Source organism: Aspergillus foveolatus (genome assembly GCF_047715535.1).
Source record: "Aspergillus foveolatus strain CBS 279.81 unplaced genomic scaffold BDW70scaffold_3, whole genome shotgun sequence".
Classification (NCBI taxonomy): Eukaryota; Fungi; Ascomycota; class Eurotiomycetes; order Eurotiales; family Aspergillaceae; genus Aspergillus; species Aspergillus foveolatus.
In genome coordinates this window covers 902,067-927,435 of record NW_027396067.1, presented here as the reverse complement: position 1 = coordinate 927,435, position 25,369 = coordinate 902,067, and the positions used below count along the sequence as shown (strand labels likewise).

At 49.2% G+C, this 25,369-nt stretch overlaps 9 protein-coding genes across 9 annotated transcripts; 3 read left to right on the top strand and 6 right to left on the bottom strand.

Annotated features, from left to right (window-relative positions):
• Positions 1 to 44: 44 nt before the first annotated feature.
• On the top strand, positions 45 to 671 carry BDW70DRAFT_65808 (uncharacterized protein). Its single transcript, XM_073744503.1, has 2 exons — positions 45 to 176; positions 230 to 671. The coding sequence occupies exons 1-2, from the start codon at positions 82 to 84 to the stop codon at positions 444 to 446; spliced, it is 312 nt and encodes a 103-aa protein (XP_073600388.1). The 5' UTR covers positions 45 to 81; the 3' UTR covers positions 447 to 671.
• Positions 672 to 1,008: 337 nt separating this feature from the next.
• On the bottom strand, positions 1,009 to 2,908 carry BDW70DRAFT_147220 (putative transporter; the record flags this gene model as incomplete). Its single annotated transcript, XM_073738682.1, has 5 exons — positions 1,009 to 1,096; positions 1,145 to 1,263; positions 1,334 to 2,174; positions 2,227 to 2,555; positions 2,618 to 2,908. 5 exons carry the CDS (start codon positions 2,906 to 2,908, stop codon positions 1,009 to 1,011), a joined length of 1,668 nt encoding a protein of 555 aa, XP_073600387.1.
• Positions 2,909 to 3,951: 1,043 nt separating this feature from the next.
• BDW70DRAFT_128005 (TauD/TfdA dioxygenase family protein) lies at positions 3,952 to 6,135 on the top strand. Its single transcript, XM_073735367.1, has 4 exons — positions 3,952 to 4,648; positions 4,702 to 5,402; positions 5,486 to 5,619; positions 5,682 to 6,135. Exons 1-4 carry the CDS (start codon positions 4,443 to 4,445, stop codon positions 5,793 to 5,795), a joined length of 1,155 nt encoding a protein of 384 aa, XP_073600386.1. The 5' UTR covers positions 3,952 to 4,442; the 3' UTR covers positions 5,796 to 6,135.
• Positions 6,136 to 6,659: 524 nt separating this feature from the next.
• Positions 6,660 to 9,078, bottom strand: BDW70DRAFT_128002 (HECT-type E3 ubiquitin transferase). The gene is made up of 4 exons (XM_073735366.1): positions 8,316 to 9,078; positions 7,561 to 7,824; positions 7,025 to 7,503; positions 6,660 to 6,959 (listed from the first exon to the last, which is right to left on the bottom strand). Exons 1-3 carry the CDS (start codon positions 8,880 to 8,882, stop codon positions 7,201 to 7,203), a joined length of 1,134 nt encoding a protein of 377 aa, XP_073600385.1. The 5' UTR covers positions 8,883 to 9,078; the 3' UTR covers positions 6,660 to 6,959; positions 7,025 to 7,200.
• A 252-nt stretch (positions 9,079 to 9,330) lies between these two features.
• BDW70DRAFT_65661 (questin oxidase family protein) lies at positions 9,331 to 11,170 on the bottom strand. Its single transcript, XM_073744502.1, has 3 exons — positions 10,427 to 11,170; positions 10,248 to 10,375; positions 9,331 to 10,192 (listed from the first exon to the last, which is right to left on the bottom strand). Exons 1-3 carry the CDS (start codon positions 10,765 to 10,767, stop codon positions 9,426 to 9,428), a joined length of 1,236 nt encoding a protein of 411 aa, XP_073600384.1. The 5' UTR covers positions 10,768 to 11,170; the 3' UTR covers positions 9,331 to 9,425.
• Positions 11,133 to 13,776, bottom strand: BDW70DRAFT_147216 (GABA permease GabA; the record flags this gene model as incomplete). The annotated part of the gene is made up of 19 exons (XM_073738681.1): positions 11,133 to 11,305; positions 11,354 to 11,432; positions 11,509 to 11,656; positions 11,703 to 11,831; positions 11,887 to 11,964; positions 12,026 to 12,227; positions 12,283 to 12,307; positions 12,357 to 12,389; positions 12,442 to 12,470; positions 12,521 to 12,555; positions 12,606 to 12,684; positions 12,746 to 12,860; positions 12,913 to 12,984; positions 13,043 to 13,115; positions 13,227 to 13,259; positions 13,311 to 13,383; positions 13,446 to 13,515; positions 13,585 to 13,618; positions 13,694 to 13,776. The coding sequence occupies 19 exons, from the start codon at positions 13,774 to 13,776 to the stop codon at positions 11,133 to 11,135; spliced, it is 1,563 nt and encodes a 520-aa protein (XP_073600383.1).
• Positions 13,777 to 18,825: 5,049 nt separating this feature from the next.
• Positions 18,826 to 20,043, bottom strand: BDW70DRAFT_127982 (uncharacterized protein). Its single transcript, XM_073735365.1, has one exon. The coding sequence runs from the start codon at positions 19,917 to 19,919 to the stop codon at positions 19,020 to 19,022; it is 900 nt and encodes a 299-aa protein (XP_073600382.1). The 5' UTR covers positions 19,920 to 20,043; the 3' UTR covers positions 18,826 to 19,019.
• A 150-nt stretch (positions 20,044 to 20,193) lies between these two features.
• Positions 20,194 to 21,517, top strand: pdx1 (putative pyruvate dehydrogenase complex component Pdx1). Its single transcript, XM_073744501.1, has 2 exons — positions 20,194 to 20,490; positions 20,575 to 21,517. The coding sequence occupies exons 1-2, from the start codon at positions 20,409 to 20,411 to the stop codon at positions 21,381 to 21,383; spliced, it is 891 nt and encodes a 296-aa protein (XP_073600381.1). The 5' UTR covers positions 20,194 to 20,408; the 3' UTR covers positions 21,384 to 21,517.
• A 143-nt stretch (positions 21,518 to 21,660) lies between these two features.
• On the bottom strand, positions 21,661 to 24,797 carry BDW70DRAFT_127980 (WD40 repeat domain-containing protein). The gene is made up of 4 exons (XM_073735364.1): positions 24,057 to 24,797; positions 23,846 to 23,973; positions 23,216 to 23,796; positions 21,661 to 23,164 (listed from the first exon to the last, which is right to left on the bottom strand). The coding sequence occupies exons 1-4, from the start codon at positions 24,359 to 24,361 to the stop codon at positions 22,400 to 22,402; spliced, it is 1,779 nt and encodes a 592-aa protein (XP_073600380.1). The 5' UTR covers positions 24,362 to 24,797; the 3' UTR covers positions 21,661 to 22,399.
• Positions 24,798 to 25,369: the final 572 nt, after the last annotated feature.

Here is a 25,369-nt window from a genome sequence, read left to right as displayed (position 1 = left end):
CATCGCCCCGCGTTGATATCCTCACCTTCATTGTATCTCATCTACTTCGCCTCAACAACAAAAATACGCACCTTAATAATCATGGTAGAAACATACAATATTGGGTCTCGCAGCGAATGCGAAAGACTCGTAAAGAGTTGGGGCTTCAAACATGTTTTTACCTGGACAGATGGGAGGTGAGCTAAGTACTCCACTCAAATAATGAAGAGACTGTCACTGACAGGAACAGCAACGCATACTACCCGCCTCATACACATGGGGGGCTCACAACGCACCTTATCCGCCGAGGGACAATGACGATATCTTATCCCGACGATAATGCCAAATCGACCAGTGGAGATATCAAGGAGACGTTCGGGGCTGGGGCAAGGGTGGATGTGCCCGCTGGCAAGCGACATGAGGTTTGGATCGGGGATGAGGGTTGTGAATATGTGATTGGGGAATAGGTCGTCTCTTCAGTGGTCCTAGTTACAGGGCTATAGGTACTTGTTTTATTGCACTGCATGGCAGAAGTATGGTAGTCGAAGTACTTGGACATTATATATATATATATCTCCGTAGATCTGTTTCTTCCTTTGGCCAACTCCAGTGGGCTGGGAATGCCAATTATTATGGTACGGCTTATACGGAACTGGATAATTGGGATTATGTGACTCCAATCTTGCCTAAGCTACTTCGATTACGCTATACACTGCATCAGTAGTCTGTTTTGGAGTATACAGCCTAGTGACCGTTCGCGGAATTGCAAGAGCTCATCAGGGCAGAAGTCTTCTCCGAGCCCCATATCTTTTATGATTCGCAAGTTAATATATATGTCTATCTTCGTCTAGACGTGACAAGTAGGTCTATAACCAGAATCTAACCCAAGCATGCTCTAGAAACATGCTTTTCCGCGCTGGAACAAAATGTTCTGACATCCAGTATCGTCTTTTCAGAAAGTAAATCTAAAGTCAAGTCTAGTGAACAGTTAGCTTGTCTGAAGGAGCGCATTTGTGATAAGTTGATATCTTACCGCTTGTTTCCCTTATCACCATTGGCTGCCAAGTATTGTTCACGCTCGGTACTCGACATTCTGTCCCAGATTTTTGCCCTCTCCCTGGGATGGGGGTTAGCTTAAGTTATTAAGGGTTTCCGAAGTGCATACTTGTTGCGCCACTCATAATAGTATCTTGCACCAACAAAGAGAACCAAGCTCCAAGCCGCCAGGGCTATGAGAACACGATTTCCAACACGGTAATGCGGTTTATCGTTTTCCCGGTATATCTGAAGTTTCAGATTAGAATATGAATTTATTTGAAGAGATAGGAGCGGCTAGTGAATATAGGGCACTTACGTTGTTGCCGATGATATTAGAGACCTGCACCATCATGTTGTAGATGGCGCTGGCGACTGTTCTGGTTGACACCGACCCAGCGTTTCTGGAAGTCATGGCCACGACTATAGCATGCACATAAGGCGCACCGATCAAGATCACGTTGAGAATCCACAACGCCCATGGACTGGTGTTGTCTGGGGAGACGGCAAGTGCAATGAGCGGCACTAAGCACCAGACTTCACTCACAATTCCCAAAAAAAACCGTACGTCAAAGCGCTCGGAAACCCATGTCCAGAAAAGAAGGTTGACAATAAAGAGAGCATAAGCCGGTATAGTCATCAAATTGGTTTGAAACGTGTTGTATCCCAGCGACTTCAGCTGGATGGAGATATAACTTGTCGCCGGGGTGTTTGGAATCATCCAGGTTAGTCCTAGCAGGTATATAGGCCACATATCATAGTCCCAAAGAGCTTTCCATAGCATCTTCGGAGTGACTGCTTGGCGGTTGTGCATTGATCCCTTGCTAGGATCATCTCGGATGATTCGGTTGACCAGGATCTTTTCTTCACGTTCACTGAACCATCCGTCCTTCCCACGCAGGATACCTTTTGTCTGCGTTGGCGATGGAGGCATCCAGAAGGCGGCAATGATGGCTATGACACCAGTGATAAGACCTTCGTAAGCGAAGAGATACCTCCAACCTCCGGTACCATCTTCTCTTCTGATGTGAAGGAACCCGAATGCTAGGAAGGCACCAATGATAGCGGTCCCTTGGTAGGAGACCCAGAAAAAGCTCAAGCGGATTGGCAACTCTCTAGACTTGTACCAAAACGAAAGGAAGAGAATTGTGTCAGGAATGCTAGTGGCTGTCAGCAATGGGAGGGTAATATCACAACGTTGGCTTAACTCACAAACCACCCTCGAACAACCCTAAAAGCGCTCGGCAAGCGTAATATCCACCCCGGTTCGTTAGGAAAGCCTGGCAAGCAGCAATCAAGCTCCAAGAGAACATCTGTATGGGAATCCATCGGTCCGGACCCAATTTCTTGGAAATCAGCTGAGACGGGAGCTCTGCAAAAAGGAAGGCACAATAGAAGATTGTTTGACCAGTATTGTAATCATTGGTGTTCATTCCGAGATCCGCAAGCATGGTATCGGACGTGGCTTGGACTACATTGCCACGATCCAGTTGGAGCGCAAAGAACGTGATACAGGCAAAAGTGCATATTCTCCAATCAACCTAAGCATGTTTTAGCATCCATCATGACTCGCAATCGGCAATCGGGTACAGAGCGGTGTTACCTTTCTGACAAGCCTTTTCTCCTCTTCTTCCGTCCAGTCAAAGTCCGGATCCCAACGATGTATACCTTCATACTCGGGGATTGGCTTATAGAAACGGGGGTCTTCGGATTGATCAAAGGCAGCCTCATTGTATTCTCTGAATCGCCTGCGATCCTTGTTTCCAGAATCCGAAGAAGCTTCTGACTTAACGACAGCATCTGGACCCTTTTTGGTCTCGTCATCGACAGGCCCTGTAATCTGATTGCTGACGGTGGCATCATCTATAGCCATTTTGTCGATAGAGCTCGCCATAGCGGCAGACAAATCAAGAGCCTAGGGTAGTCGACCAAGAAAGGTTGGCGATGAACTCCTCCGCGGAGTAGTACGGGATAACTGAGAATTTAAAGCTTGCTTAATCCGCCTGTCATGCTGGGGATTTTTTTTTTCTTGCTTCTGCTTCTCTGCCCATGCTAGCACGTCATCTAAACATCCAATTCGCTAACCTCTCAAAGAATTTGGTAGCTACGCACGCGGTGGTGGAAACGACCGACTATCAAACCAATGGTGAGCAACGAGCGTGAGGCGGCAGAACGTGTATCAGGCACAACTTCGGCTAGTGCTAAATCTGGACGACGGATAGTCTCCGCAGAAGGTGTGGCGAGATAGGGCTTGAAGAGAACGAGGCATCAGTTTATGGAGAAAGCTGCTCCCTGTCCTCCATTGTAATGCAGCACTGGGCCAGTCAGAAATGTTCCTCAAACCCGCGTCAGTGCAGAGATGCTTTGAAGTCGATATCACGCGAGTTGTGCCGCAGTTGCGTTATTGCAGACGAGTAAGGAGAGACCGATGATACCGGATCATATCTAGTTGCGTCTTAGCTCTTCGTGGATTGAACTCCAACAGGCACGAGATTGGCAACAGAGTACTCCGTGAGATGGGAGTATATGTCGCCATCGTCGCCAATGTCACAACATCAGGCTTGACGGCTATTGGGCCCAGTCGCATCTGATCGATTAGGATTCCCAGACGAAGTCGAAGATATAGTGTTTATTGATAATCTGGTGTACTTTAGTGTAAGTGTATGGTTCCAGGTTGCCTTGACATCCGTCAGACCTTGTTTCCATGGACGAGGAAAGCCAGCAAAAACACTCGCGTCCAGTCTCAGAAGATTCAATATAGCAGCGATTAAAATCAGCAGCGATTGCAGTGGGACTAAAAGTTGGAATGGTGGATAAGCTTGTCAGCATAATAGTGCTAAGAGTCAGAGGGTTGGAGTGGGGAGAGACTCGCGGTTGCGTTCGCGCAAATAAAAGCAACAATCGCGCCATCACCACTCTCTCTGCTCTCATTTGAACTTTTCTCGCTTCTTGCAACTGTTTCAAATCCAACCAGCTACCCAAATCATGCTTACTTCAGCTTCTCCAAGGGTGATAGGCAGCATTGGTGTTTGACGGCCGAATTAAATCCATAGCCGGTATCAAAATGCTCATCGCACGCCCCCATCACGCCATGTCGAAGCCACCACGAGGCTCAATCATATCTGATCTGCGCATTGTTCTCGTCCGAGAGCCTCTATGCTAAGCGAGTGTATTATTGCATTATACCTTTTCCGTACTCTGTACGATTCTCGCCTCCTCCATACAGTCGTGACCCCGCCTTGCTAACCCAGACGTCCATCCAGATTGTGAAGAAGATGAATAATACCCCGCAGACATTGCGCCAGAATGCCAGTTAACCGGGTAATCGGATCAAATGAACGGTCTATATAACACATCGATGGTCCGCAGGCCACGTCGGTAGCTGTTAGGAATAGTCTGTTGAGCCTTGACGACTTCTGTTGTACACCATGGCTCCTTCTATTACAACTACTGAGCACATTGACCTTCGGGCACCAATAAAGACCCTGCTCAAGACAAACGCGGGGCACAACAAGGAGAACGTGATCGGATATAGGGAGACCTATAAGCATGCGGATGAGCTAAAGGGCACCGTCAAGCAGCCTCCTGCATCGTTTCCTCATTATCTTCCCGTCTGGGACAACGAGACCGAGAGGTCAAGATACCATAGCTCTCTAGTGGAACTGATCCTAACTTGGCTATCAACAGATACCCACCACTCCAGCCTTTCGAGCATTATGACCACGGCAAAGACGCCGACCCGGCCTTTCCAGACCTCTTCCCCAAGGATGCGTCCTTCCACCGAGACGACCTCACGCCTACCATAGGCTCCGAAGTCAGCGGCATCCAACTAAGTCAACTAAGCAAGGAAGGCAAGGACCAGCTCGCCCTCTTCGTCGCCCAGAGGAAGGTGGTCGCGTTTCGCGACCAAGATTTCGCCCACCTCCCCATCGACAAGGCCCTCGAGTTCGGCGGATACTTCGGCCGCCACCACATTCATCAAGCTTCCGGAGCTCCCAGGGGCTACCCGGAGATTCATCTTGTGCACCGTGGAGCGGACGATACCAGCGGAGCGGACTTCCTTGCCCAACACACAAACTCGATCACCTGGCACTCTGATGTGACCTTTGAGGTGCAGCCCCCCGGAACTACCTTCCTTTACCTCCTCGACGGGCCTACAACTGGCGGAGACACTCTCTTCGCGGACATGGCACAGGCATACAAGCGTCTCTCGCCTGAATTTCGCAAGCGCCTGCACGGTCTAAGGGCCATGCACTCCGGCGTTGAGCAAGTCAACAACAGTTTGAACAAGGGCGGTATTGCCCGCCGTGACCCTATTATGACGGAACACCCCATTGTGCGGACTCACCCGGTGACTGGGGAGAAGGCTCTCTTCGTGAACCCTCAATGTATGATCATTCTGCCTATTATTATAATTTCCCGTTTACGACTCAGTTTGTTTTCAAGGACTAACAACAATGCACCCAACTAGTCACGCGTTACATCGTCGGCTACAAGAAGGAAGAATCCGATTTCCTCCTCAAGTTCCTCTACGACCATATCGCCATATCGCAGGATATTCAAACCCGCGTGAGATGGCGCCCTGGCACAGTCGTCGTCTGGGACGTATGTTTCCAACCTATTCCAACTCCACCCCGACACTTTGTACGCTAACATAACTACCCTAGAACCGTGTTGCCTGCCACAGTGCGCTTTTCGACTGGGCTGACGGCCAGAGACGCCACTTGGCAAGGATCACGCCTCAAGCAGAGCGGCCTTATGAGACGCCATTCGAAGGTTAATGGTTCGGTTCACATAGTTCGGTGCAAAAATCATGACGATAACGAGAAGAATACGAACGACATATGCTTGAGTGAAAGCTTGCACATATCTGGAAGATTGTAAATAGTCAAACAAGTGGGTGTTTTTAGTTTATTCAGTACCACTGTCGTTTTACAACCATTTCTCCCCGGGGATACAACTAGAATACTGGCTTCTCTCCGGTCAAGTTCTAAGATTTCCTCTACGGTTATTGACTTGCCATATTCAAGCCTCCTCGACTGGAGTGCTAGGAGTGGTATAAGCCGTGGATTTATTGTGAGTACGAAATACTAATACAAGATGTCTTGCACCGGCGTGTGTGCGTCTTGCCTGTCCTTTTTTGATTTATGAACACCCAATGTTGGGCTACGCCATAATCGGATGGCCCGAGAGCTTAGGTTTTGATGCGGATGGCAGACAACTTCATGTCAGCAGCCATGATATGTTCCAGATCATCTATACTCTGCATCATTCGTGGTCCATTTGGCGAAATTTATTGTTCAGTTGCACTGGAGCAACTACCACGCACAAGGGATATGTTATAGAGATAAAGCACATATTTGGACCCAAAGAGAAGGGACATTGCATTAATGGTATCCATATTCGTGGCTGAAAAAAAAAGCAGACATAAAGACAATCCATGAGTCACGCGATCTAAAGGCCAACTTCAGCGAGAAGACGGTGCACTTCAATACAACATACAAATAACAACCATCCACTAACAAACTCAGGCACGGTTCCGAAGCCGATCACGAATCAACAGATAGCTCGATTTCCACTCTCTGCATCAAAGCCTAAGCTTTCTGTTCCTTTGTACATCGCCGTAGCCCGACATTGAGTGTTTATAAATGGCGGTCCAGCCGTGCCGGTGGAAGTGACGGTCGCCACTCGCGGTGCTGCCCACCAAGGAAGGAAATGATCCTTGTACGGATATGGAGATTTCGGGCAGCTTTTAGTCGAATGCTGGCAACGCGGTTCATGGAGTTCATCGTCGGGTGGTTCTTGGAGGCTGAGCTGTTCAAAAGCGGCGGTCAGCTCCTCCAGAGCAGCCGCGAATCGTTCGTTGTCCATGATTAGACCATGTGAGGGTTTAAGATGAATAATGCTCATGAATGTAGAGAAATAGCTGTATACCGACGGTGGTACTGGATGGACATGTTAGTGGTGGATATGGTGGAGTTGAACAAATGGGACATGGTTCGTTACTTACAGGTAAGATTGTAGATGATAGGCATTCAAAAGAGAGACGGATTGGGTTAAGACCGTGCTATTGAGTTCCCAGTTGCACGATGAAGAAAAAAACAACATGCGGCAACCCAATCTGTCGACGGCCTTTTGACAAGCTCGGTCTGGAAACAGCAACAGGTGGTCGTGGTCGTACCTTCCTCAAGCCCGTTTCAACCTCTCGAACCGCTGCAGAACCCCTACCCGCCAACTTCCCTGGAAGAACCTCGCCGAAGGAGGAAGAATTGCATTGCTTGTCTCAAGTGCAGTTATGAGAGAAGCATATGTGCCCAGAGGAAGTCTGAGTTCTTCTAGGGATAGGGACGATGTCTTCCCGGGCTCGGGATGCAGTATCGCCTCAACATCACCAGTGGGTTGAAAAAAGACTTTCATGGCCCGTTGGGAAGTGATGCTATGCTGGGAGCTGGAATTGGAGAACCGCATATCAGGATTAAAGACCCAGATCTATACAGCAGTCAATGAGTGAAACCGGCTCTAGACCAGAACCGAGGAGATACTTACCAAAATCCCGTCTTCCTTCCCGCAATGGATGATGAATCTGCGGGCGCTCTGGCGTTCAATGAGCTCTAGCAGCTGCGCAGCAACTACGAGCTCTGTTGGATGCGCTTCCAAGCTCCCTTCTTCAAGGCGGCCTTCAGCTGCAAGACTTGCCTTGAAGAGCCTCCACCCTCTGGCAATCGTATCTTCCACACCTATGAGTGTGCCACAGTTTTCGCATAGAAGCTCTTGTTCAGACAAAGGGACATTGATACTTTGTTCCGTGGCCTGGCATCTCGAAAATTAGCACAGGTACTACCTCAAAAAGAAGTCTATGCAAGGAGGTCGAGGGACAGTTTCTCAAGTAAGCTTTTATTGAAGCACAGCGAAACTACTACTTGCTTGACTACAGTAATTGGTAGGAACCACTTATGTACCTTGTCATAATCGCGTTGATGCCATCCCTCTGGACCAAACAACGAAGAAACAACAAGGCGTCGTCTCACTCCCGAAACTCGCAGTAGGTGGATGAACGCAAAGAACAGGGAAACGGTGCAAATCCATCAACCGAGGATAACTGCAACGATCCCAAATCCCTATAACCACCATTCATGCCAGTGATCGAAGAGCGAGACTGTATTTATAGGGCAATTGTATCGAAGGCCTGATCATGGAAGGGACAAGGTCTCCTTCTTTTTGCCCACAAAAAGCGACTATATTTGCGAAGTATGAAACATACGGCGGAAACAATGGAACGATTGGGAATGACCCTTGCTCACCTTTTTCAAGCCCTTACACTCTATAGCGGCGACAAGGAAAGTAGCCACATCCACAAGTACCGTGCCCGGCGTAGCCACAACCTGGTTCGATGCACCATATCCCTTAGCCTTGGAATTTTCATCTTCAATCGTCTGTTTAGCTGCGCCATCCGCATCCTGCCCCTCATGAGGGTCCGGTTTATGGCAGTGCCAGAAATCCATCATCTCAGCCCAGTTCCCGCTGGGCAGATCCTTCCACAACCATCCCGCATGCGACGTACTATTCTCATCTGATATAGTCGGGGGAGCGGTATTGATTGGCTTGTCAAGAATGAGCTGCTCACACTTTGCACACCGTAACTTGGTAGTCGGGAGCATATCCCCTGCGGACCAGGGAACAAAACTATCCATATGCTCTTCCACTGTATCACGCACCACAAATTCCGAATCATCGACCTGCATTCGATAGGAGAATTCCGTCTCGGTTCCTGTAATAGTACCCTTGTCCTGTCCAGCACTTCGCGTCGCGTTGCTCAGAAGACGCCTTGACCCCTCCGTAACTTTGGCGGGCAATTTAATCGTCTCCATCACAACTTCTTGCGATTCCCGGAGGGCAAGCGATACCGTCACGGCGCGACGAGACTCGGAAAGGGATATCTCTGGATGGGCATAAAGAGCACCGGCGGCGGATATCTGGAGGCTGACTTGGCGGATGTTGGGGAGGTACTCGGCGTGGAGAGTCAGGGATTCTGTATCAGTTGAGCCTGCTTGATTGTATTGGGTTGTTAGTGGCATTCTGGCTGTTGGCATTGTTTGACGGTATCGTGATGGAGTAAGTGTTTGCTGTGCTGGTTTTGAAGCGTCGGCAGACGAGAGAACAACGCAAACACTGCAAACACTATTCCCGCCTTGAGGCATAGTATTACGTTAATAGTCCTCGCAGAAAGACGAGAGGTAAATGATTACTATCATCTCTTCCCCATCCTCGAGTGTCAAATATAAACCTAGGTAAGAAGCTCTAATAGTCAAGAGTCAACGAAAAGCGATGATATTTTAGCCAAGGGATATAGTAATCAACAATATTAATACAAAGCAAATCACACGAAATATGAAATTACTTTTACAAGGTGGTTAAACAAACCCACCCCATCCTGTAAATCCGTCGGCAAACTTGAGAGCAGCTTTCAAGTAAAACTCGTCCGGATCGCCCCAGGTCCTCGCTATATCCCTAATAACCCGGAGGGCTTTGATATAATGTGTCTCGGTGGAATGTTCGCCGTGGAGAGCCTTGTCCTTTACATAACCCCAGCCCTTTCCCTCGGTATCGTACTTCCGCACAGAGTCGAGGTTAATCTCTGGTCTCAGCTGCCCGATATATACAGCCAGGATCATTAACCACCACTGCCGCACAAGGGGGATCTGAAATTTCGCTGGTATCAGCGGGAGCAGGACCCGCACGGCATGACTAGTCGTAAGAGCGTGGACGAAGAAGAAGTCGTATTTCGCGTCCCGGTTATCATGACTTGATGTGGCTGTCAATAATGCAACAGCAAGCTCTTGACTTTCTCGGAACGATTTCAAGGGGTCGCTGTTGGACGTAATCTTCCAGGCATTCCAGTGATCGAGGATTGTTGCTTCCGCATCGCGGAAGACGATTTCCGTATTGTGGTCTCCAGGCGCTGCGAAGAGGTTTCTTAGGCGCTTGTCAGCGCGGACTTTTTGGAGGATCTCGAAGGGGGATGTGGAATAATAGGAGGCTTCAGCTTGGGAGTAGGATGGGTCATCGAGGTATTTGTGAGCGGTGCCGTAGCAGACAGTTGCTAGGGAAAGGGCTTCCATGGCGACTTCACGGCTGGAGACTTCGAAAGCGTAGGCGAGATGGATGAGAGGATGGCCAACTGTCTCACTGTGAGTATCAGGCTTGCCTTAAGAAAGTATGTGGCTAATACATACGATCAGAGGCCAAGGAGTTGAAAAGAGGTTCCTTGCCTGAGAAGAGGTATTGAAACACTACGGTCTTCCAGTTATAGCCGTGGCGGACAAGCTCGTCTTCGAAGAAATCGACGTACGCTCTTTGATATCTGAACGAGCCCTATTAGCATTTTCGCATACCACAAAGACAGACATCTCACTCTCTCTTTCCCAGATAATCCCTCCAATCGTACGTGCTAATCTCACCAGGTGAATCAATCCAAGCTTCTAACGGCTTTAATTCCGCCTCAAATAACCGATTTAGGTCATCTGCATTGGCTCCAAGCAAATAAAACGAACATAATGAATGAGGCGCATGGTTATGAAATTTGCGTTCATTCCACAGGATCGCATAGTTGACGTGGTTGAGTTTGAGGAGGTGCTTTAGGGCTCTTGCAGCTTTCTCCTGCGCTGTGTCGATCTCGACCATTTGGCATGGCGGGAGATTGAATATGACTCTCTCGCCCCAGGGCAGGAGGCTTTTGAGGAAGTTGAGCGGCATCAGTGGTCGGTGAGAAGCAGCTTGGTGCTGAGATAAAATCTGGTGAACTTTGATAGGATAGAAGGTTAGAAATAGCCTATAATGCTAGAATATCCATATACATTATCAAGAAACAGGTGTCGTCTTGAAGAAATACTTGTACAGAGCTGAATGACAAAACCGAAGAGCTTGAAAGTCTAGGTAAGGTTGAGATAGAAAAGCTGGGGATTCTGATTATCGTTGGGACGAATGACGTAATAGATCCGCCCTACCCCACAGATACAGTCTATGGCCGTATGGCATGACAGTCGCATGTTCCTTCGCATGTTCCTTACCCACTCTGTTCTCTATACCACGATTGAGTGCTGGATTGCATTCTTTCCGGCCTACTTTTGCTCCCTGATCTCAGCGGTCCCGTCAATACTTGGGCCACTGTAGCTTTCTATCGCCGCCAGCACTTCGGCATCTATACGCGGCCCAGTGAAGTTCTTGCGCCCATCGACAATCCATTGGAACGCCGATATAATCAGAACAATGCCGAAGGCTGCAACGCAGTAATCTGAGATCCGGTCAGTAACTCAACTACGCGTAGATACGGAAAACGTACTCATGTTGCTACCAGTCACAGGTAGATCGGGAGGAAACAGGAAGAGTACGGTGGTCAATGATATATACGCAAGAGCGATCTATACCAGGTATACAAAGTTAGCAACTCATGGGCCTAATCTAAGAAAGGGAAAGGGGAGAATATAGCTAATTTACCAGGTTAACCATCCAGCCGAGAGCCTGTGGCAAAACAAACGCTCTCTCGGGGATCATTTGTCTGCCCCTCAGGCAATTTATTGCAATCGGGATACCATATGCAACGTCAAGCATGACGACCGATGAAGACGTAATGGCATTAAACGCACTACAAGGTGTTATCGCTAGCAAGATGTACCAGTCAAAGCACTTACCTTGATGAGCCGAGGAAAATGCAACCGAATACAATTACACAGAACATTGTCAGGTACAATCCATTAAGGGGCACCTGGAGTCTGGGGTGAACTCTGCTAAAGAAAGGTGAAGCCGGCAGTCCTCCATCTCTGTTTTTGGCCGTTAGTGCGACGCCAGCGATTCTGTCGAAAACTCTTGGCTCACCTCGCAAACGCATATACCATGCGGCTGCTTGTCGTCATGATCGTGGTAGCCGCAAAAACAGTGCAAACCAGCGGAAACCTGCAAGCTCTCGTTAGCATCAAGCAGCTTGAACTGTATATGGGTTGAATGATGAACTCACATAAGAAGGCAGATCGACCCCGCGTTGCTCTTAGTAGCATCATGGAAAATCTGCAACAGAGGTGTCGCAGCAGACTCGATGACCAGGTTCATATCTCCTGCAACAAAAAGCAGCACAATGAGGAAGATCAGGCCGGTAGTGATACCGATACAAACGCATCCTATCATGATCCTGGGCCCGAGTACTGTGGGATTTGGAATTTCTGGCACTTGGTTATTATACGAAACCTTTGACGATCTTTCCTTCTTTTTGCTTACCTTCGATCATATGCGCAACACCATCCTGAGTAACTGTCAGTCGAGAAATTAAGTCAAACTTAGGATCCACATACAAAACCTGTAAGTCCGAAGCCACCTTGCAGCAGCTGTCATGGGTTAGCGATCATGCTCAGCTTTGCGGATGCAGTGGAGGCTCACTCCGAGCAGCCAAGCAACGCCGTCAGGCCCTACTTCATATGAGCTTCACTTCAACGAAAAGGAAATAAGGGAGCCATACAGCCTGTTGTGTTGATGAATTCGCCGAATACGAACCTAGGTATATCAGCTTCCCGTCGTCTTAGCAGGGTGAATTGATTTCGTACTCTCCAGAATTATAATCTGGCGACGCGCATGACAAGATTGTGATCGAGATGACAACAAATCCGGTCAGGGACCATATGACTACATTTATCAGTGCTTCTAGAGCCTTACCAAGTAAGCCTTCGGATAGGCTAGAACATACAAGCACTCTTGGTGACCAGTGGGAGTCCCACGTTCATGAAAGCATTGATGGTGAACGCGATTATGTTAATCGCAATATAAATGAGGAACTGGTGCCAGCGCTGAAACTCAAACAGCTAGGTCTCTGGATTAGAACCGAAGTCTCAAGCACAGCTGTTGTTATCATACCGGATAAACGAGGCCAATGATGCCCCCAATAAGAGTGCTTGATAACAGTCCTCCGGTGGCAGTCAGAGCCAACTAAGAACCATCAGTATCATTTCACGAATTTGTGATCCCGATTGAAAGTTATACTAACCCAACCAGCCACATTCGCCCAGCCTGTAACCCAGGATAACATTGGCATCTGTCGTTTCCAGGAGACTATAATGCTTTTTTAGCAAGAGCATTTCTTTGCAAACTCGGGAAGCACTAACTAGCTGTATTATTCAGAAACGTGTCAGTAAGATCGATCATGATTAACCGCGTAGGTGTGGCAGAACGAACCTGCAACCCAATGGTATTGTCCGCCAGCCCTACTCAGCCATTAGACTTTGTCTACCACTGCAAGCGGGCCATGTACTCACGTAGGCCAGGCCGAAAGGAATTCCGCGAGCGATGCGGCGGTACAAATATTGCAAACGCCAGCAGTAACCAAGCCTTGCAAAACCGGTCAATCACAGAGCACGTATAGATCAGGGCGTTGCAATTCTTGAACCTACCCCAAACAACACTGGTGCAGCCTCCAGACGGAAGACTAAGGTTCAAACTAGTTGATAGAGCAGTCCATGACTGCAGGTTGTGAGTGCCCCATCCACTGCTCAAGTCCTAGTTCGGTCTCCATCCATGTGGGCAACATACGTTCAAAATAGCAAAGGCTAGACCCAGCATCGACCTAAATTAGTTGACAAATATTGGTTAGCAATCATGATGCATCCAGTAAGCAGGGCCACGGGAGGTGAATATTCACAGCATAGAGAAATTCCGCTTCAGCTCGGCTTTATGCCCAAGGGCAGCCAGCTGAACATCATCGGCCGCTGGAATGTCTTTCATGTTGTATGTGAACGTGATATGCTTCTGCGTGCCAGTATAACCAACAAGCCAACAGGGCAAATGGACGCAAGAAACGATTCACAAGAGAGCGTTGACAGATGGACTTGAAATACCAGGCAGCGTTCCCAGAACTCGCGTGTTTCGCCCCCATTGCTTATCAACATACCGGGCCACCCAAATTGCGGGGGAAGCTGAACTGTTACATAATGAGGCAAGATGAGGGAATTTGATAACAATCGATCATCACTGGGGATGAAACGGAGTGGAGATATGATAGACAGCAGAGTGGCAATGAACAAGCTCATGCCAATTGACGCTAAAACCACGAGTGAAGGTGATTTGTCCTTGGCGCCGAGATTTATAGGACTAGGAGATAAGAGCCAGTCGGAGGAGAGGCGAGCCCGATCGGCGCTGGGGCTGTTCCTCGATACTCCGGTTCGCGTTCTTTAACTGGAAGAGAAGGGCATTGCGAAGTTACCATGGGATAAGCGGCGGATTGCTTGAAGTAAGAAGCATTTCCGATAAAAGCTTATTAACAATGATACAAGAGTGGAATCATGAAGAAATCTCGATTGGAGTTATTATTCTACGCTTCATTAGATCGCAAAGCAAGCATTGAACTCCCATTCAGAGCACTACCACTCCGTATTCTAGGTGTACTTCCGTAGCTGTGAAATTGTTAGTATCCCATCGGTGGAGGATATACTTTGAGCAGACTTACATCAAGCGTCAGAGATTTGCTGCTATTTTCCACCTGATCTCGGTAAATACCGACCAAGGCCTCACTGTTCTGAAACAGCCCGTTCTTCAAACTAATGACGATGAACTGCATTCCAGGGGCCGCATGGTCGTAGATATAGTTCGCAATCCGAGCAACGTTGGTATTGTCGAGCGCAGCATCGACCTCGTCCAGGACGAAGAAAGGAGACGGCTGATATGAATGGATGGCGAAGAGAAGGGCCAGAGCGGCCATAGTCTTCTCACCACCTGACAGGTGCTCCATGTCTCGAAAACGTTTGAGTGGTGGCATAGCGTGATACTTGATGCCATCTAGGTATGGCTCGTCGGAGTCTTCGATGTCCAGGTAACTATTCGGGTTAGATTAGAACTTCAAAAGAGTTATGGTCAAAACCTACGCTTGTCCTCCCAGGGGGTAATTTGAGCTCCGGGTCAATTCTCTATAGATGGGCCCAATCTGCTCAGAAATGTGGGAGAAGGCCTTGTTGAAGAGCTCCGAGCGTCGACGCATAACCTCTTCGAAGTCATCTTTAGCCTTTCGAGCACGCTTTCGTGCTTGCTCAAAGTCCTTTTCTGTGGCTCGAAGTTTGTTCTCTACGCTCTCGAGGCGCTCCAGTGCACGTGTGTTGGGTGCCATTTTGTCAAGCTCGCTGTTAAGAGTACGAACTTTCTCCAGCAGTTCTTCCTCGAGTTTCTCATCGGAATCCTAGTCTGTCAGATTTACTTGCCTACCCCGCGTCAAAGTCGATGTCGAGAAAACAAAGACTTACCTCCTTAAGGGTGTCGCCGAGAGAATCAAAGTCCACCTCAATGCCGTAGTCCTGCACGCTGAAGCCGCCGTTCGCCTGTGTGTCCTCGTCCACGTCCATTGCGTCGGGATCGGCTCCCTGGACAAGCTCGTCAATTGGAAGTTGATCAAGCGGGTTGGATTCCTCAGTCAGTGGAATGTCGATATCCTCGAGCTTGCACCGCCGGAGTAGAGCGTATCGACTAGACGAGTTGCGTTGAATCTCTGTTTCCAGGCCGTTGATGAATCTCAGAGTGGATTCCACCTCTTTGCTGCGTTTCTGAAGCTCTCTACGGTGATGAGCCAAATTTTCAGCGGACTGTCCGTACTTCTCCTTCTGCTCCTCAAGCTTTTCGCGCAAAATATCGAGTTCGGCGTTAAGCTCATCGAGCTTATTCCGTACTCTCTCTTGCTCGGCTTCAAGTTCCCCAATCATGTTTGCATCACGCTGGTGTTGAGCCTGCAGACTAGCAATGCGGTCGGTAGTAGCCTGCAACCGCTGTTGCTCGAAGCTGAGCTGATTCTCAATCCTACTCTTCTGAGTTGTGAACTCAAGCTTTTTCTGTGCAGCCTCCTCGTGTAGAGAACCTTGTTGCACTTCATACTCCCGGATATTGCTGTAACCAAGACGTTTACAGAATTTCCGACAGATCTCATCTTCGACACCACTGACAGCGTCTTGAGAAGTAGCGATGGCCTCATCGAGCTCATCTAGTACTTCCTGCTTTTCAGTGTACTTTGGCCGGAGGTCCTCGAGCTGCCTCTTGACAAAGTCCAATTCGGTATATTTATCCTTCAGGTTTCGTTCAAGGGCTTTGAGTTCTTCACGAGCGTACGCAAGTCGTTGCTCCAGACCAACCAACTCACCTTGCAGAGTTTCCTCCTCGGTTCCTCGACGGTGACCCTTTGGTAGGTTGGCTAGATCTGCCATAATCTTGTCCTTCAGCTTGAAGAGGCTCTCTACCTCTGAATCTTCCCAACGCTTGGAGTTTTGCTGAGGACCGCGACCACCGGTCATCAAGCCCCCCTTGTGGATCACAGTTCCGTCCAGAGTGACAGCCTTTGCATCCACGTGTCTCTCGTAGCACAGGTACTTGGCGGTTGCCAGGTCATCGCATACGATAGCGTTGCCACAAGCATAAGTAATAGCTCTTGCCACGGAATCATCGTAGTCCACTGTCTCAATTGCAGGGCGCATGGCGCGATGCATGCCCTTCAGGTTAGAGTTCAGAGCTTTAACCTGAATAGTCTCTAGAGGAATGAAGGTAGCCTGGCCGGCCCTCTGATCACGAAGGTGTTGAATGCACTCTTTGGCAGTCTTCTCGTTGTCCACAACAATAGCGTCAAAATGACGGCCCAGAACAGTACTAACGGCGTCGGCATATTTTTTCTGTTTGGGCTTGCACAGGTCACTAACACGCCCTTTGACACCAGGAAAGATCCGCTTGAGAGTCGAGATCAGCTCTTTCGCTCGGATCTCTCGCTCTGTCTGCTTTTTGCCGTCGTCTGCTTCAAGGAGCTTTTTCAGAACAACTTGAAGTTTCTCTTCGTACTCTGTTCGCATTTGAGAAACGCGCAGTCGCTCTGAGCTGATCGCATTGAGTTCTTTCTTCTTTTTCTCAATTTCCTTCGATGTTGTTTTGACGGTCTCATTTGCAGCCGCCTTGCGTTCGCTCAAGGCCTTCGTGTCGGTCTCCAATGTTTGGAGTTGCCATTGAGTGCTGTCAAATTTGCTCTTCATACTGTTGTATGCTTCCGCGTCGGTCTTCCTCTGGCGTTTGAGGTTGTCCAGCTTCAGTTGTTCTGCAGAGGATCGTTTGTTGACTTCTTCCTTGAGTTTATGGTACTCCTGTTGATCAGCTTGGCTGAGTTGGCCACCTTGCTTGCTCAGGGCCTTCTGCCAATCCGCCTCCCATTGAGCTTGCGCCTTCTCAACGACCTTGAGATTCTTTTGTAGCTGCTTTATGCTAGCGGACTGCGTATCACGTTCCTTCCCGATTTCCGCGATGCGAGAGTTGTATCTTTCGACCTTCCTCTTAGTTATGTCAACCTTCTCATCGATTGGGACAAGGGCATTGGTAGCTTCTTCGATTTCCTTTTCCTTTCTCACGATGTTCTTCTCCGCGGTGGCAACATCACGACCAACCCTGGCGTGAGACTTCTTCGCGTCCTCGACATTTCGCTCATACTTCTCTACACCGCGGCGGTATTCTTTCAGCTCATCCTGGTACTTTTGAATCTCCGCGCTCGAGTCGTCAATCATACGTTGAAAGTGGAAAAGCTTCCATAAGATATGCGTGATGATGGCCTGATCGCGTTCCTCTGCTTTTCTCGCGTAATTCTCAGCCTCCCGCTTCTGCTCCTGGTATTGCTTGATCTCTGAATTAATCGCACGGCGGCGGTTGAGCTGGAGAGTCTGTTGCTCCGCAGATTCCTCAGCCTCGGCCTTGAGTCGCTCGTACTCCGCTTTATACTCCAAGCTTCCCGAAATCTGCTCGATCAGGCGTGTAAGGTCCTTTGGGGATTGAGAGGCAATCGCTTCCACATCACCCTGGAAAACAAGAAAGTTTCGAGCTTTGATGAGAATATTTTCCGCCTCCAGCGCCTCGTTGTACTGCTGCGCAGTGACCACACGATTGTTGATCCGGTACTCGCTTACTCCCTGACTGGTAATGGAGCGCCTCCATTGCTGTTCTTCTCCCGCATCATCCTCGTAGACAGCCATAACCCACGCAGTCCTCGGATCGTTTGTTCCGCTAGCATCCTGCGATGGTTCCACGTCGTTCTCATTCTGTGTCGGCTCGACCCCCTTCGTTTCCCCGTCGACGGCGTTTCCGTCCGCGTCGACTTTTGAGGTGCGCAAGACGCGGCCTCGATAGATGAGGTCGCGCAGGTTCGTCGATCGAAGGTGGGAAGACTTGATTCCTAATACGAATGAAATCGCATCCATTCTTAAGATGGTCAGCGCAAAAGAATCCCACGTAGAATTGAGGCTCAGGGAACGCACGAATTGGATTTTCCTGACCCGTTGGGTCCAATGATTGATGTAAAGTAGGCATCACCGAAGAGAAGCGTATGATGGCCCTTGTATGATTTGAAATCTGCAAATAGCTGGTTAGTTGTCGCGATCGTGACTTTGTTCGCAGTGTTCGCAGTGGTACCACATACTGTAAAGCTCCAGGCGGATCAGTTTCCCCATCTTGCCACTACGCAGTCGCTCTCCGTAGCGACTGAGAGCACGATAGCGCTAGAGTAATATCTTCCAGGAAAACGCAAGGCGGTGATGCGGAGTGTTGTTGAGGGGGCTTCCGCGGCCATCGCGTTGGAGCGATCTTCCACGCGTTTTGGTCACATGACTGTTCAATCTATAGGGAGCAAACCACTTCTCGAGTCCAGTTCTGAGTGTTGCTTTTGTTTGAGACCGACTACATTCTGACCGACTTATGGTTCTGAAACATTACCGTTCAATTTGGTGCCTTCTTGGTGTGTCCAGCGGGCCTTCCTCGACATGTATATACTTCAGATGACTCTGGACACAGACGGCGGCGACCCCAATTTACAGGTTCAAGAGAATCTGCAAGGACAAGCATTGTAATATATACGAGATGACCGAGATATTGTACAGAAAATGAAATCCTAACATATACCCCCCCCTATGACGCTTAATAAAAGACTAGTTGGTACACGATAACTGACGGAAGTAGGCAGGTTGAGAACTTCAAGCAGCCGAGCGCTTCATTGGCACAGGATTTCCGACGACTGGTAGAAAGTTCTCTGAAACATAACCAGCTCGATCCATCCGAAACGTACCCTTCTGGCCGTCGACCTCCAAGAGGATGAAGTCTTCCTGGGTGAATATCTGTCGAATGGAACGGAAGACCCCATAAAGAAGCATACTTAGCTTCTGCCCTGGTGCTTTGAAAAAGCTAACGCGTTCTGAGCTTGAATGAACATGTGCAGGGGTTTGTCCTCCATGCTGTTCAACAAAGACTGCCAAACGACGTGAGAAAACAATCCGGTTGGGTAGCACATCGAATTCGAAAGGTTTCCGGAACGGGACCATACTCCGTACTGTAAAGCGCAGGTGCGCCTGATTATTGGAGCTGACTGCCTTAACAGTTCTTATCAATTTTCCGGTCCTTGTAAGAAAGAGCGTTCCCATGACGCTCATTGCGACGCAGACGCCCCCAGTCAAAGCTTGCTGCCACATTGGTAGCTTTACCACCGGATCCCGAATGGTCGCGTTCGAATTGTAGACCGCATACGCGAAACAGAAAATAGCGCTTGCGTATGCACCGAGTACATAGCTTCGATGCGGCGGGGCCTTGTATAGTACTAATTCACCTTCTTTGGCTACTTTCCGTTCTAGTTTTGCAAAGCCCATTGGTCGCCGTCCAGCAAATTTCAAGCCCTCATTCGACTGAGACGAGCTTCTAGACTGTAGTGGAGGCTCTGGTTTTTGATATGGTAATTGTTTGATCTTGCTGGCCGCTTTCGTTCGAGTGACGCTAGAAGAGAATTGCCTGCAGGCCGCAATCGGCGAGGACGAACTTGATGATAACGAAGGCTTCGGGCATGGCTGCACAAGCACCCGTAATGTTAATGGTCTGGCAAACATTCTGCTCCCTACAGTCTCTGAGTAATTAGTCAATAGTTCACAATATCAACTCAGACGCGAAACTAGCTCAATACACAACAAGCTGCCAAATATGCACCGGCGGTGCATGTTGACTGATGTGTACGAAGGGATGAAGCAACTAACCCAATACTGAAAAAAATCGAGCTGGGAAGAGCTCAATGGCTTTCGTTTTGCGACGGTTGAATCGGGGCTGTTCCGGCAGAAAAATGTTCCTGTCCCGGCCGCCGGTGAGACCAAATCAGGACCTCAACAACCTCAACATCTCTAACTTGACGACCGGCGCAAGCATTACAACCAACAATTGCGGATTACGAGGCTTATCGGCGCTTTTCGTCCCTCAGCTTCTGTGGGTGATTTGTTGTCGGGATCTCTCTGAATCCTTGACTCCGTCCGTGCTTCACCCGCCGATCTCGACAACTCTTCATCCCAAAACGGACTGCGGCGAGAGGACGCAGTTTGTATACAGCAATGGCTTCCAACTACTCAGCTCGACAGATATCGACCATGCTGCGCAAGAGTCAGCCTCGGGTCGTCGCCTGCAGCACGCGACGTGAGTATTTTTTGAAGCTTGAGCAACCCAAAGCTTTCAGTTAATAGTGATTAGCAATGCTAACTTGCTGAATGTCTTCCTTAGGCCTCGCTTCCACCTCCGCTCCTCAGACTCATAACACTGCTTACCCTCTTTATCCTTCTGTTATCTCGCTTCTTCACCAAAAGGGCATTCCCGAGTCCGAAGTTTCCAAAATCCCCGCTTCCGGTCCCAAAGGCCGTCTTCTTAAGGGCGATGTCCTCGCCTACCTCGGCTTCATTCCGTCAGACTATCCCGCGTCGCAAGCAGCGCGGATTGAGAAGCTCGCCCACCTCGATCTAAGCAACATCAAGATCGCTCCTCCTCCAGCACCTCCAGCACCAGAGCCGGCACCGGCAGCCGAAGAGCCAGTCGCTAAAGCGCCTCCCACGATATCAGTCGCGGTTTCGATCTCCTTGGCTACTGTTCTCCGTGCTCAGAAAAAGCTTCAAAAGTCTGTTGGTGTAACAATTCCACTATCCACCTTCGTCGCCCGGGCCGCTGACCTGGCCAACGACGATCTTCCCCGGTCACCGTACGCTAAGCAATCCGCCGACGAAATTTTCGACGAGCTTCTGGGTGCGGAGCCTGTCAAAGTCTCGCGCGGTGAATACATCCCTGAGCTCAACGCCGTTGACGTTACTCCCGAGGTGCAACCTGCTCATACGGTGAAGGCGGATCTCATCGATATCCTTTGCGGTTCCAAAACGACAAAGCGCAGTTCACCCGCAGCTGCGATTGAATCATTTGAGCCTGAACAAGCTCTGAATGTTTTCAGCTTAACTGTCCCGGTGGGCGAGGAGAAGCGAGCCCGAACTTTCCTGGAGCGCGTCAAGACTCTCCTGACTGTTGAACCAGCCCGGCTGGTTATATAGACTATTCTCATCTCATAATTTTTTTACCTTGTAACAATCGAAGTAGCGACAAAGAAGACATATTCGTTATGTTATTTAGCATTCAATATGGGATATCACTAGTTTATCTACCTGCAAGAAACCATCATTGCAACCCGTGTCTTTTTGTTTAACACAAATTCAGCCAGTCCAGTAACGTTTAAAAGACACAGGCACTTAGAATAAGCGTAATCCCAGATTCAGTATGAAAGTACCTTGATGCAATCGATTACCCATACATCCGACCCGATCCATCCTAGTAACTAACAATGTATGCAATGCAACAAAACTCGCCTTGAGAGTAACCATAAGTTAAAGAAGACAAAACTAATCATCAAAACCCCATGTCATCTCGTCATCAACGCAATGAAACGGCCGAACGGGGGAAAACTACCTAGAGAATGAACGCGAAGATATGACGACAAAGAACAAAGAACAACCTCAAGCTAACCTTGAGCACCTAGTCGAGTTCCGGTGTAAAGGACAAAAGAGAAAAGCCATTCATGAAACAACCAGCAGGCCCTGTTCTGTCCGCCAGAGCAACACCAATAGCGCATATTTACGTCCAGTCCCATAGCTGGAGAGCGAAAGGAAGATTTGAGGTAGCCTTGCATGCTACTAGACTTCAAGTCTAGATAGCGAGCCAAGGAATAAAAGGCAGTAGAAGACGAGGGACTAGGACAGCGGAGGATACAATGCCTGATTGATGCTGGATAATGCTGAACGCGCAAAGCATAGTAACATGAGACGAAAATCCGATGATATCAAGATTGCGCAGAATAACAACCACCTAAAAGCCGCCTGAAAAAAGAAGAACAAATGCTAGATGCCGAATTAGACCCCGTGATGCCGCCTCCCAAGTCCGTCCATGGAGGTTCGCCCAACGCTGAGAAAGGAAACACTAACGCCAAACTAGCCGTAACGCCGCGTCTAATGCATGATGTAAAATCCAATGGGAAGCCGTAAAAGATGCTGTGGCACCGAGTTCAATCAAGTCGTTACCGAATTGTACCCCATTCCGCTAATTTGCTGCCCTCGCGTCCGTGCTCCCTACCAGGTCGTCTGTTGAATATCTTCCAGAACCGTAGGGTCTCGTCGCCGGCACCCGTTACCACTGTCTGGCCGTCAGGGCTCATGGCTAGATAAAGCACACGAAAAGTATGGCCCGTAAGCGACACAATCTGCTCCATACGAGGATACTTCCAGATGACAATCTGGTTCTGACTATAGCCGTGCGTACTGATAATTTCATCAGAATTCTTCGACCATGCCAGGTTACAGACTTGGCTCCCGGTATCAACCTCCTTAATAAGGGAACCCGTCGCCGTGTTCCAAAACTTGATCGTTCGATCAGCAGTACCTCCCCCCGATGCGAGTAAGTGGTGTTGATGGGGAGACCATGTGATAGCCTTTACGGCCGCGGTATGATCTGAGAAGCGAAAAAGAGGGGTCTCGTTCAATTTGTCCCAAACCAGGAGCTTATTGTCGTTGCCACCTGATGCCAGTTGACCATCTTCCGTGTTCCACCTGAGCCCACAGACTTCCTGCTTATGACCAGAAAGTCGACGAAGATACTGGTCAGGAGACCGCACGTCACGATGAAAAATATGCCGATCCCGAGAGCCGGATGTGAGAATATGATCGTTCCAAGCCAACGCCCCTACGCGATTGGTGTGCCCAATCATGGTCCGTAGGCGGCGACAGCGCTCTGCATCCCATATTTGCACCATACCTTTCCCCGTACCAATTGAAAGGTGCGTACCCTGGATGTTTATCAACATAAGCTCCCAGGCATTCATAAGAGGTGGGCTTACCCTTTGTATCCAACTGACGCTGGTGACTGTGTCGTCCTTGAGCTCGCACAATTTCGTAACCCTCCCAGTTTGTGAGTTCCACATGTACACCGAGTTTCCTAAGCCAACGCCTAGAACATTACTGCTCCCCCAATCCACCAAATTCAGGTAGAAATCGTCTTGCAAGTCGGGGGCATCGAGAACCTTGTAGGGTACTTTGTTCACATAGCGCGGCTGTTTGCGAGGCGTCTCAAGTATCCGTTGGCTGTCGTAACGGATGGGAGATAGGCTGTAGAGCTCTGAGCGAACGTTGAGATTTGGCCCATGTTGATTACGCGGGGTCTTGGATGGCGTGGGATGCGCCGATCCAGCGCGTGGCGAGGCATAATTGAAGAGGTTTTTGTGAGGAGTAGAGGGGGTGATACTGGCAGGTGGAAGTGCGGAGACGACATGCGAAGGGGGTGTATGAGACCGGGTTTTGTCGTTAATACCGGATGCGCGAATCGTGTTAGAAGGAAGTGAATCTAAGTCAGCCTGAGGAACTGTATTTCCAAATAACTCGCTGCGCAAAACCCGCGAGTACATTCTATTTGCTTCTTCCGCTAGGAGAATATCAGCATGAGAAGCCAAAAACGATCATGGTCGGCATACTCTTTTGAAAATGAAGCTCTGAGTGTGGAGTTCGCTTTTTCGTTTTCGATGGAGTTGAAGGACATCCATCTTCATGAAGCAGACTGTAGGTAGCTTGGAGATCTTGACCTTCGCGGTTAGGAATGAATCTGTGGTGAAATTAAGTGTTAGCGAAAGTATTCTATGATACCATAGACGAGTTAACAGCTTCGGAAGACGAAAGTGTGCATACCTGTCACCGTAAACTCTCTGACGTTTCCGACTCGGGCTGGTCCCCGGGGTCCTTTCACGGGATCGTCCAGCGTCTTCGTATTCCCTCAGCGCCTTTGCCAGCGCGTTAGGATCAATTGGCCCTGAAATACTTCGGCTTGTGTGATGTGCCCCAGTCGGCTCGGGGAAATAGAGGGTAGTTTTGGCTGGCATGCTTGGAGGGGTTCTTGAGCCCGGAGGAGAAACAATATGTGTTCCTGTTGACCTCAAAGCTCTCGCACTGCCGTGAATCGCGGGAGTTCTTGAGGCTCTGTTGCTCTCTGACATGTTGGCGGTAGGGAAGAGGGTATGTCCCAGATGGCGGTCGATCGCAAGATGAAGGGCAATGAAGCGAACGAATGCGACAGGTCTAAAGGTCGAACCGCAACCTCGCAAGCGCCAACGGGCGAATCAGATGCGTCTCCGGACAGCTGTAAGGAAGAAGGATAACAGGAAGGTTGTGGACATTCGAGGGCGTGAGTTGGCCGTGCAGTTGGTGAATGCAGCAGCTGGGCTCACAGCTCCGCTCCGGACAATAATCGAATGGAGTGGTTGGAATCTAGGCGGAAGTGGGTTGAAGGAGTGACGAAGTACACTAGTAGACTGGGCGATAAGGATGTTGATGGCGGCAGTTCTCGCGCCAGACGCAGGGATAGATGGATCGAGTCGGACAGGTCGAGGAGGGCATCGGAAAGAGACCTGACCACGGTATAGCAGGATGATAGAGATACACAGGTTCTCTTGCCGTCCTCTGCTCATTGACCGTTGGAAGGGGATTTCCCTTGGATCACGCGTCGGGGGCGCTAAACCTTTTCAGTACCCAGGGAGGCTGGCCTGGCTTATTGATTGTTTTGACGCCTTTCTTTGTCACCTTTCTTATTGTATTCAATAATTATAAATAGACAGGAGATAAATGAACTGGATTAGATTACAAAGAAAAGCCAACTGAGACGCTTCACGAGAGAGCAATGTATTATGGGCTTCTGACCCAGATCAAAACGTTGTTGTTCAGCTGTTTATTCCTCAGGCCAACATGGATAACGTCTCCCCATCAACGCAACAACATCGCCTAGCTCTATCAGTGAGATCGAGGGAAGAGGAATCGCTCTGGGCCATTCAATTCATCCATAATCTGGCAATAGCACACGATGTGGCTCGTGTCTGCCCAAACACGCTATCGGGTGTTATTGACGCGAAGCGCCCAGCAGGTGATTGGGTCAGCGCGTCCCTTGAGCCTGGCGATGTTATTGTTGTTCTCCCTTCTTAATGCGGGTTCATTATAGGACTCGCGACTAT

Excerpts from the sequence above, each read along its gene's own strand:
- BDW70DRAFT_65808 (XM_073744503.1), top strand. The coding sequence starts at position 82 with ATGGTAGAAACATACAATATTGGGTCTCGCAGCGAATGCGAAAGACTC. Across the intron at positions 177-229 it reads TTTACCTGGACAGATGGGAG|CAACGCATACTACCCGCCTC; the intron begins GTGAGCTAAGTA and ends TGACAGGAACAG.
- BDW70DRAFT_128005 (XM_073735367.1), top strand. The coding sequence starts at position 4,443 with ATGGCTCCTTCTATTACAACTACTGAGCACATTGACCTTCGGGCACCA. Across the intron at positions 4,649-4,701 it reads TGGGACAACGAGACCGAGAG|ATACCCACCACTCCAGCCTT; the intron begins GTCAAGATACCA and ends GGCTATCAACAG. Across the intron at positions 5,403-5,485 it reads TCTCTTCGTGAACCCTCAAT|TCACGCGTTACATCGTCGGC; the intron begins GTATGATCATTC and ends GCACCCAACTAG.
- BDW70DRAFT_128002 (XM_073735366.1), bottom strand. The coding sequence starts at position 8,882 with ATGGAGACGATTAAATTGCCCGCCAAAGTTACGGAGGGGTCAAGGCGT. Across the intron at positions 7,825-8,315 it reads AGTGTAAGGGCTTGAAAAAG|GCCACGGAACAAAGTATCAA; the intron begins GTGAGCAAGGGT and ends TCGAGATGCCAG. Across the intron at positions 7,504-7,560 it reads GGAAGGAAGACGGGATTTTG|ATCTGGGTCTTTAATCCTGA; the intron begins GTAAGTATCTCC and ends ACTGCTGTATAG.
- BDW70DRAFT_65661 (XM_073744502.1), bottom strand. The coding sequence starts at position 10,767 with ATGCCGCTCAACTTCCTCAAAAGCCTCCTGCCCTGGGGCGAGAGAGTC. Across the intron at positions 10,376-10,426 it reads GATTATCTGGGAAAGAGAGA|ATATCAAAGAGCGTACGTCG; the intron begins GTGAGATGTCTG and ends GGGCTCGTTCAG. Across the intron at positions 10,193-10,247 it reads CAACTCCTTGGCCTCTGATC|TTGGCCATCCTCTCATCCAT; the intron begins GTATGTATTAGC and ends ACAGTGAGACAG.
- BDW70DRAFT_127982 (XM_073735365.1), bottom strand. The coding sequence starts at position 19,919 with ATGTTTGCCAGACCATTAACATTACGGGTGCTTGTGCAGCCATGCCCG.
- pdx1 (XM_073744501.1), top strand. The coding sequence starts at position 20,409 with ATGGCTTCCAACTACTCAGCTCGACAGATATCGACCATGCTGCGCAAG. Across the intron at positions 20,491-20,574 it reads CGTCGCCTGCAGCACGCGAC|GCCTCGCTTCCACCTCCGCT; the intron begins GTGAGTATTTTT and ends TGTCTTCCTTAG.
- BDW70DRAFT_127980 (XM_073735364.1), bottom strand. The coding sequence starts at position 24,361 with ATGTCAGAGAGCAACAGAGCCTCAAGAACTCCCGCGATTCACGGCAGT. Across the intron at positions 23,974-24,056 it reads CAGAGAGTTTACGGTGACAG|ATTCATTCCTAACCGCGAAG; the intron begins GTATGCACACTT and ends ATTTCACCACAG. Across the intron at positions 23,165-23,215 it reads GCGTCAGTTGGATACAAAGG|GGTACGCACCTTTCAATTGG; the intron begins GTAAGCCCACCT and ends ATAAACATCCAG.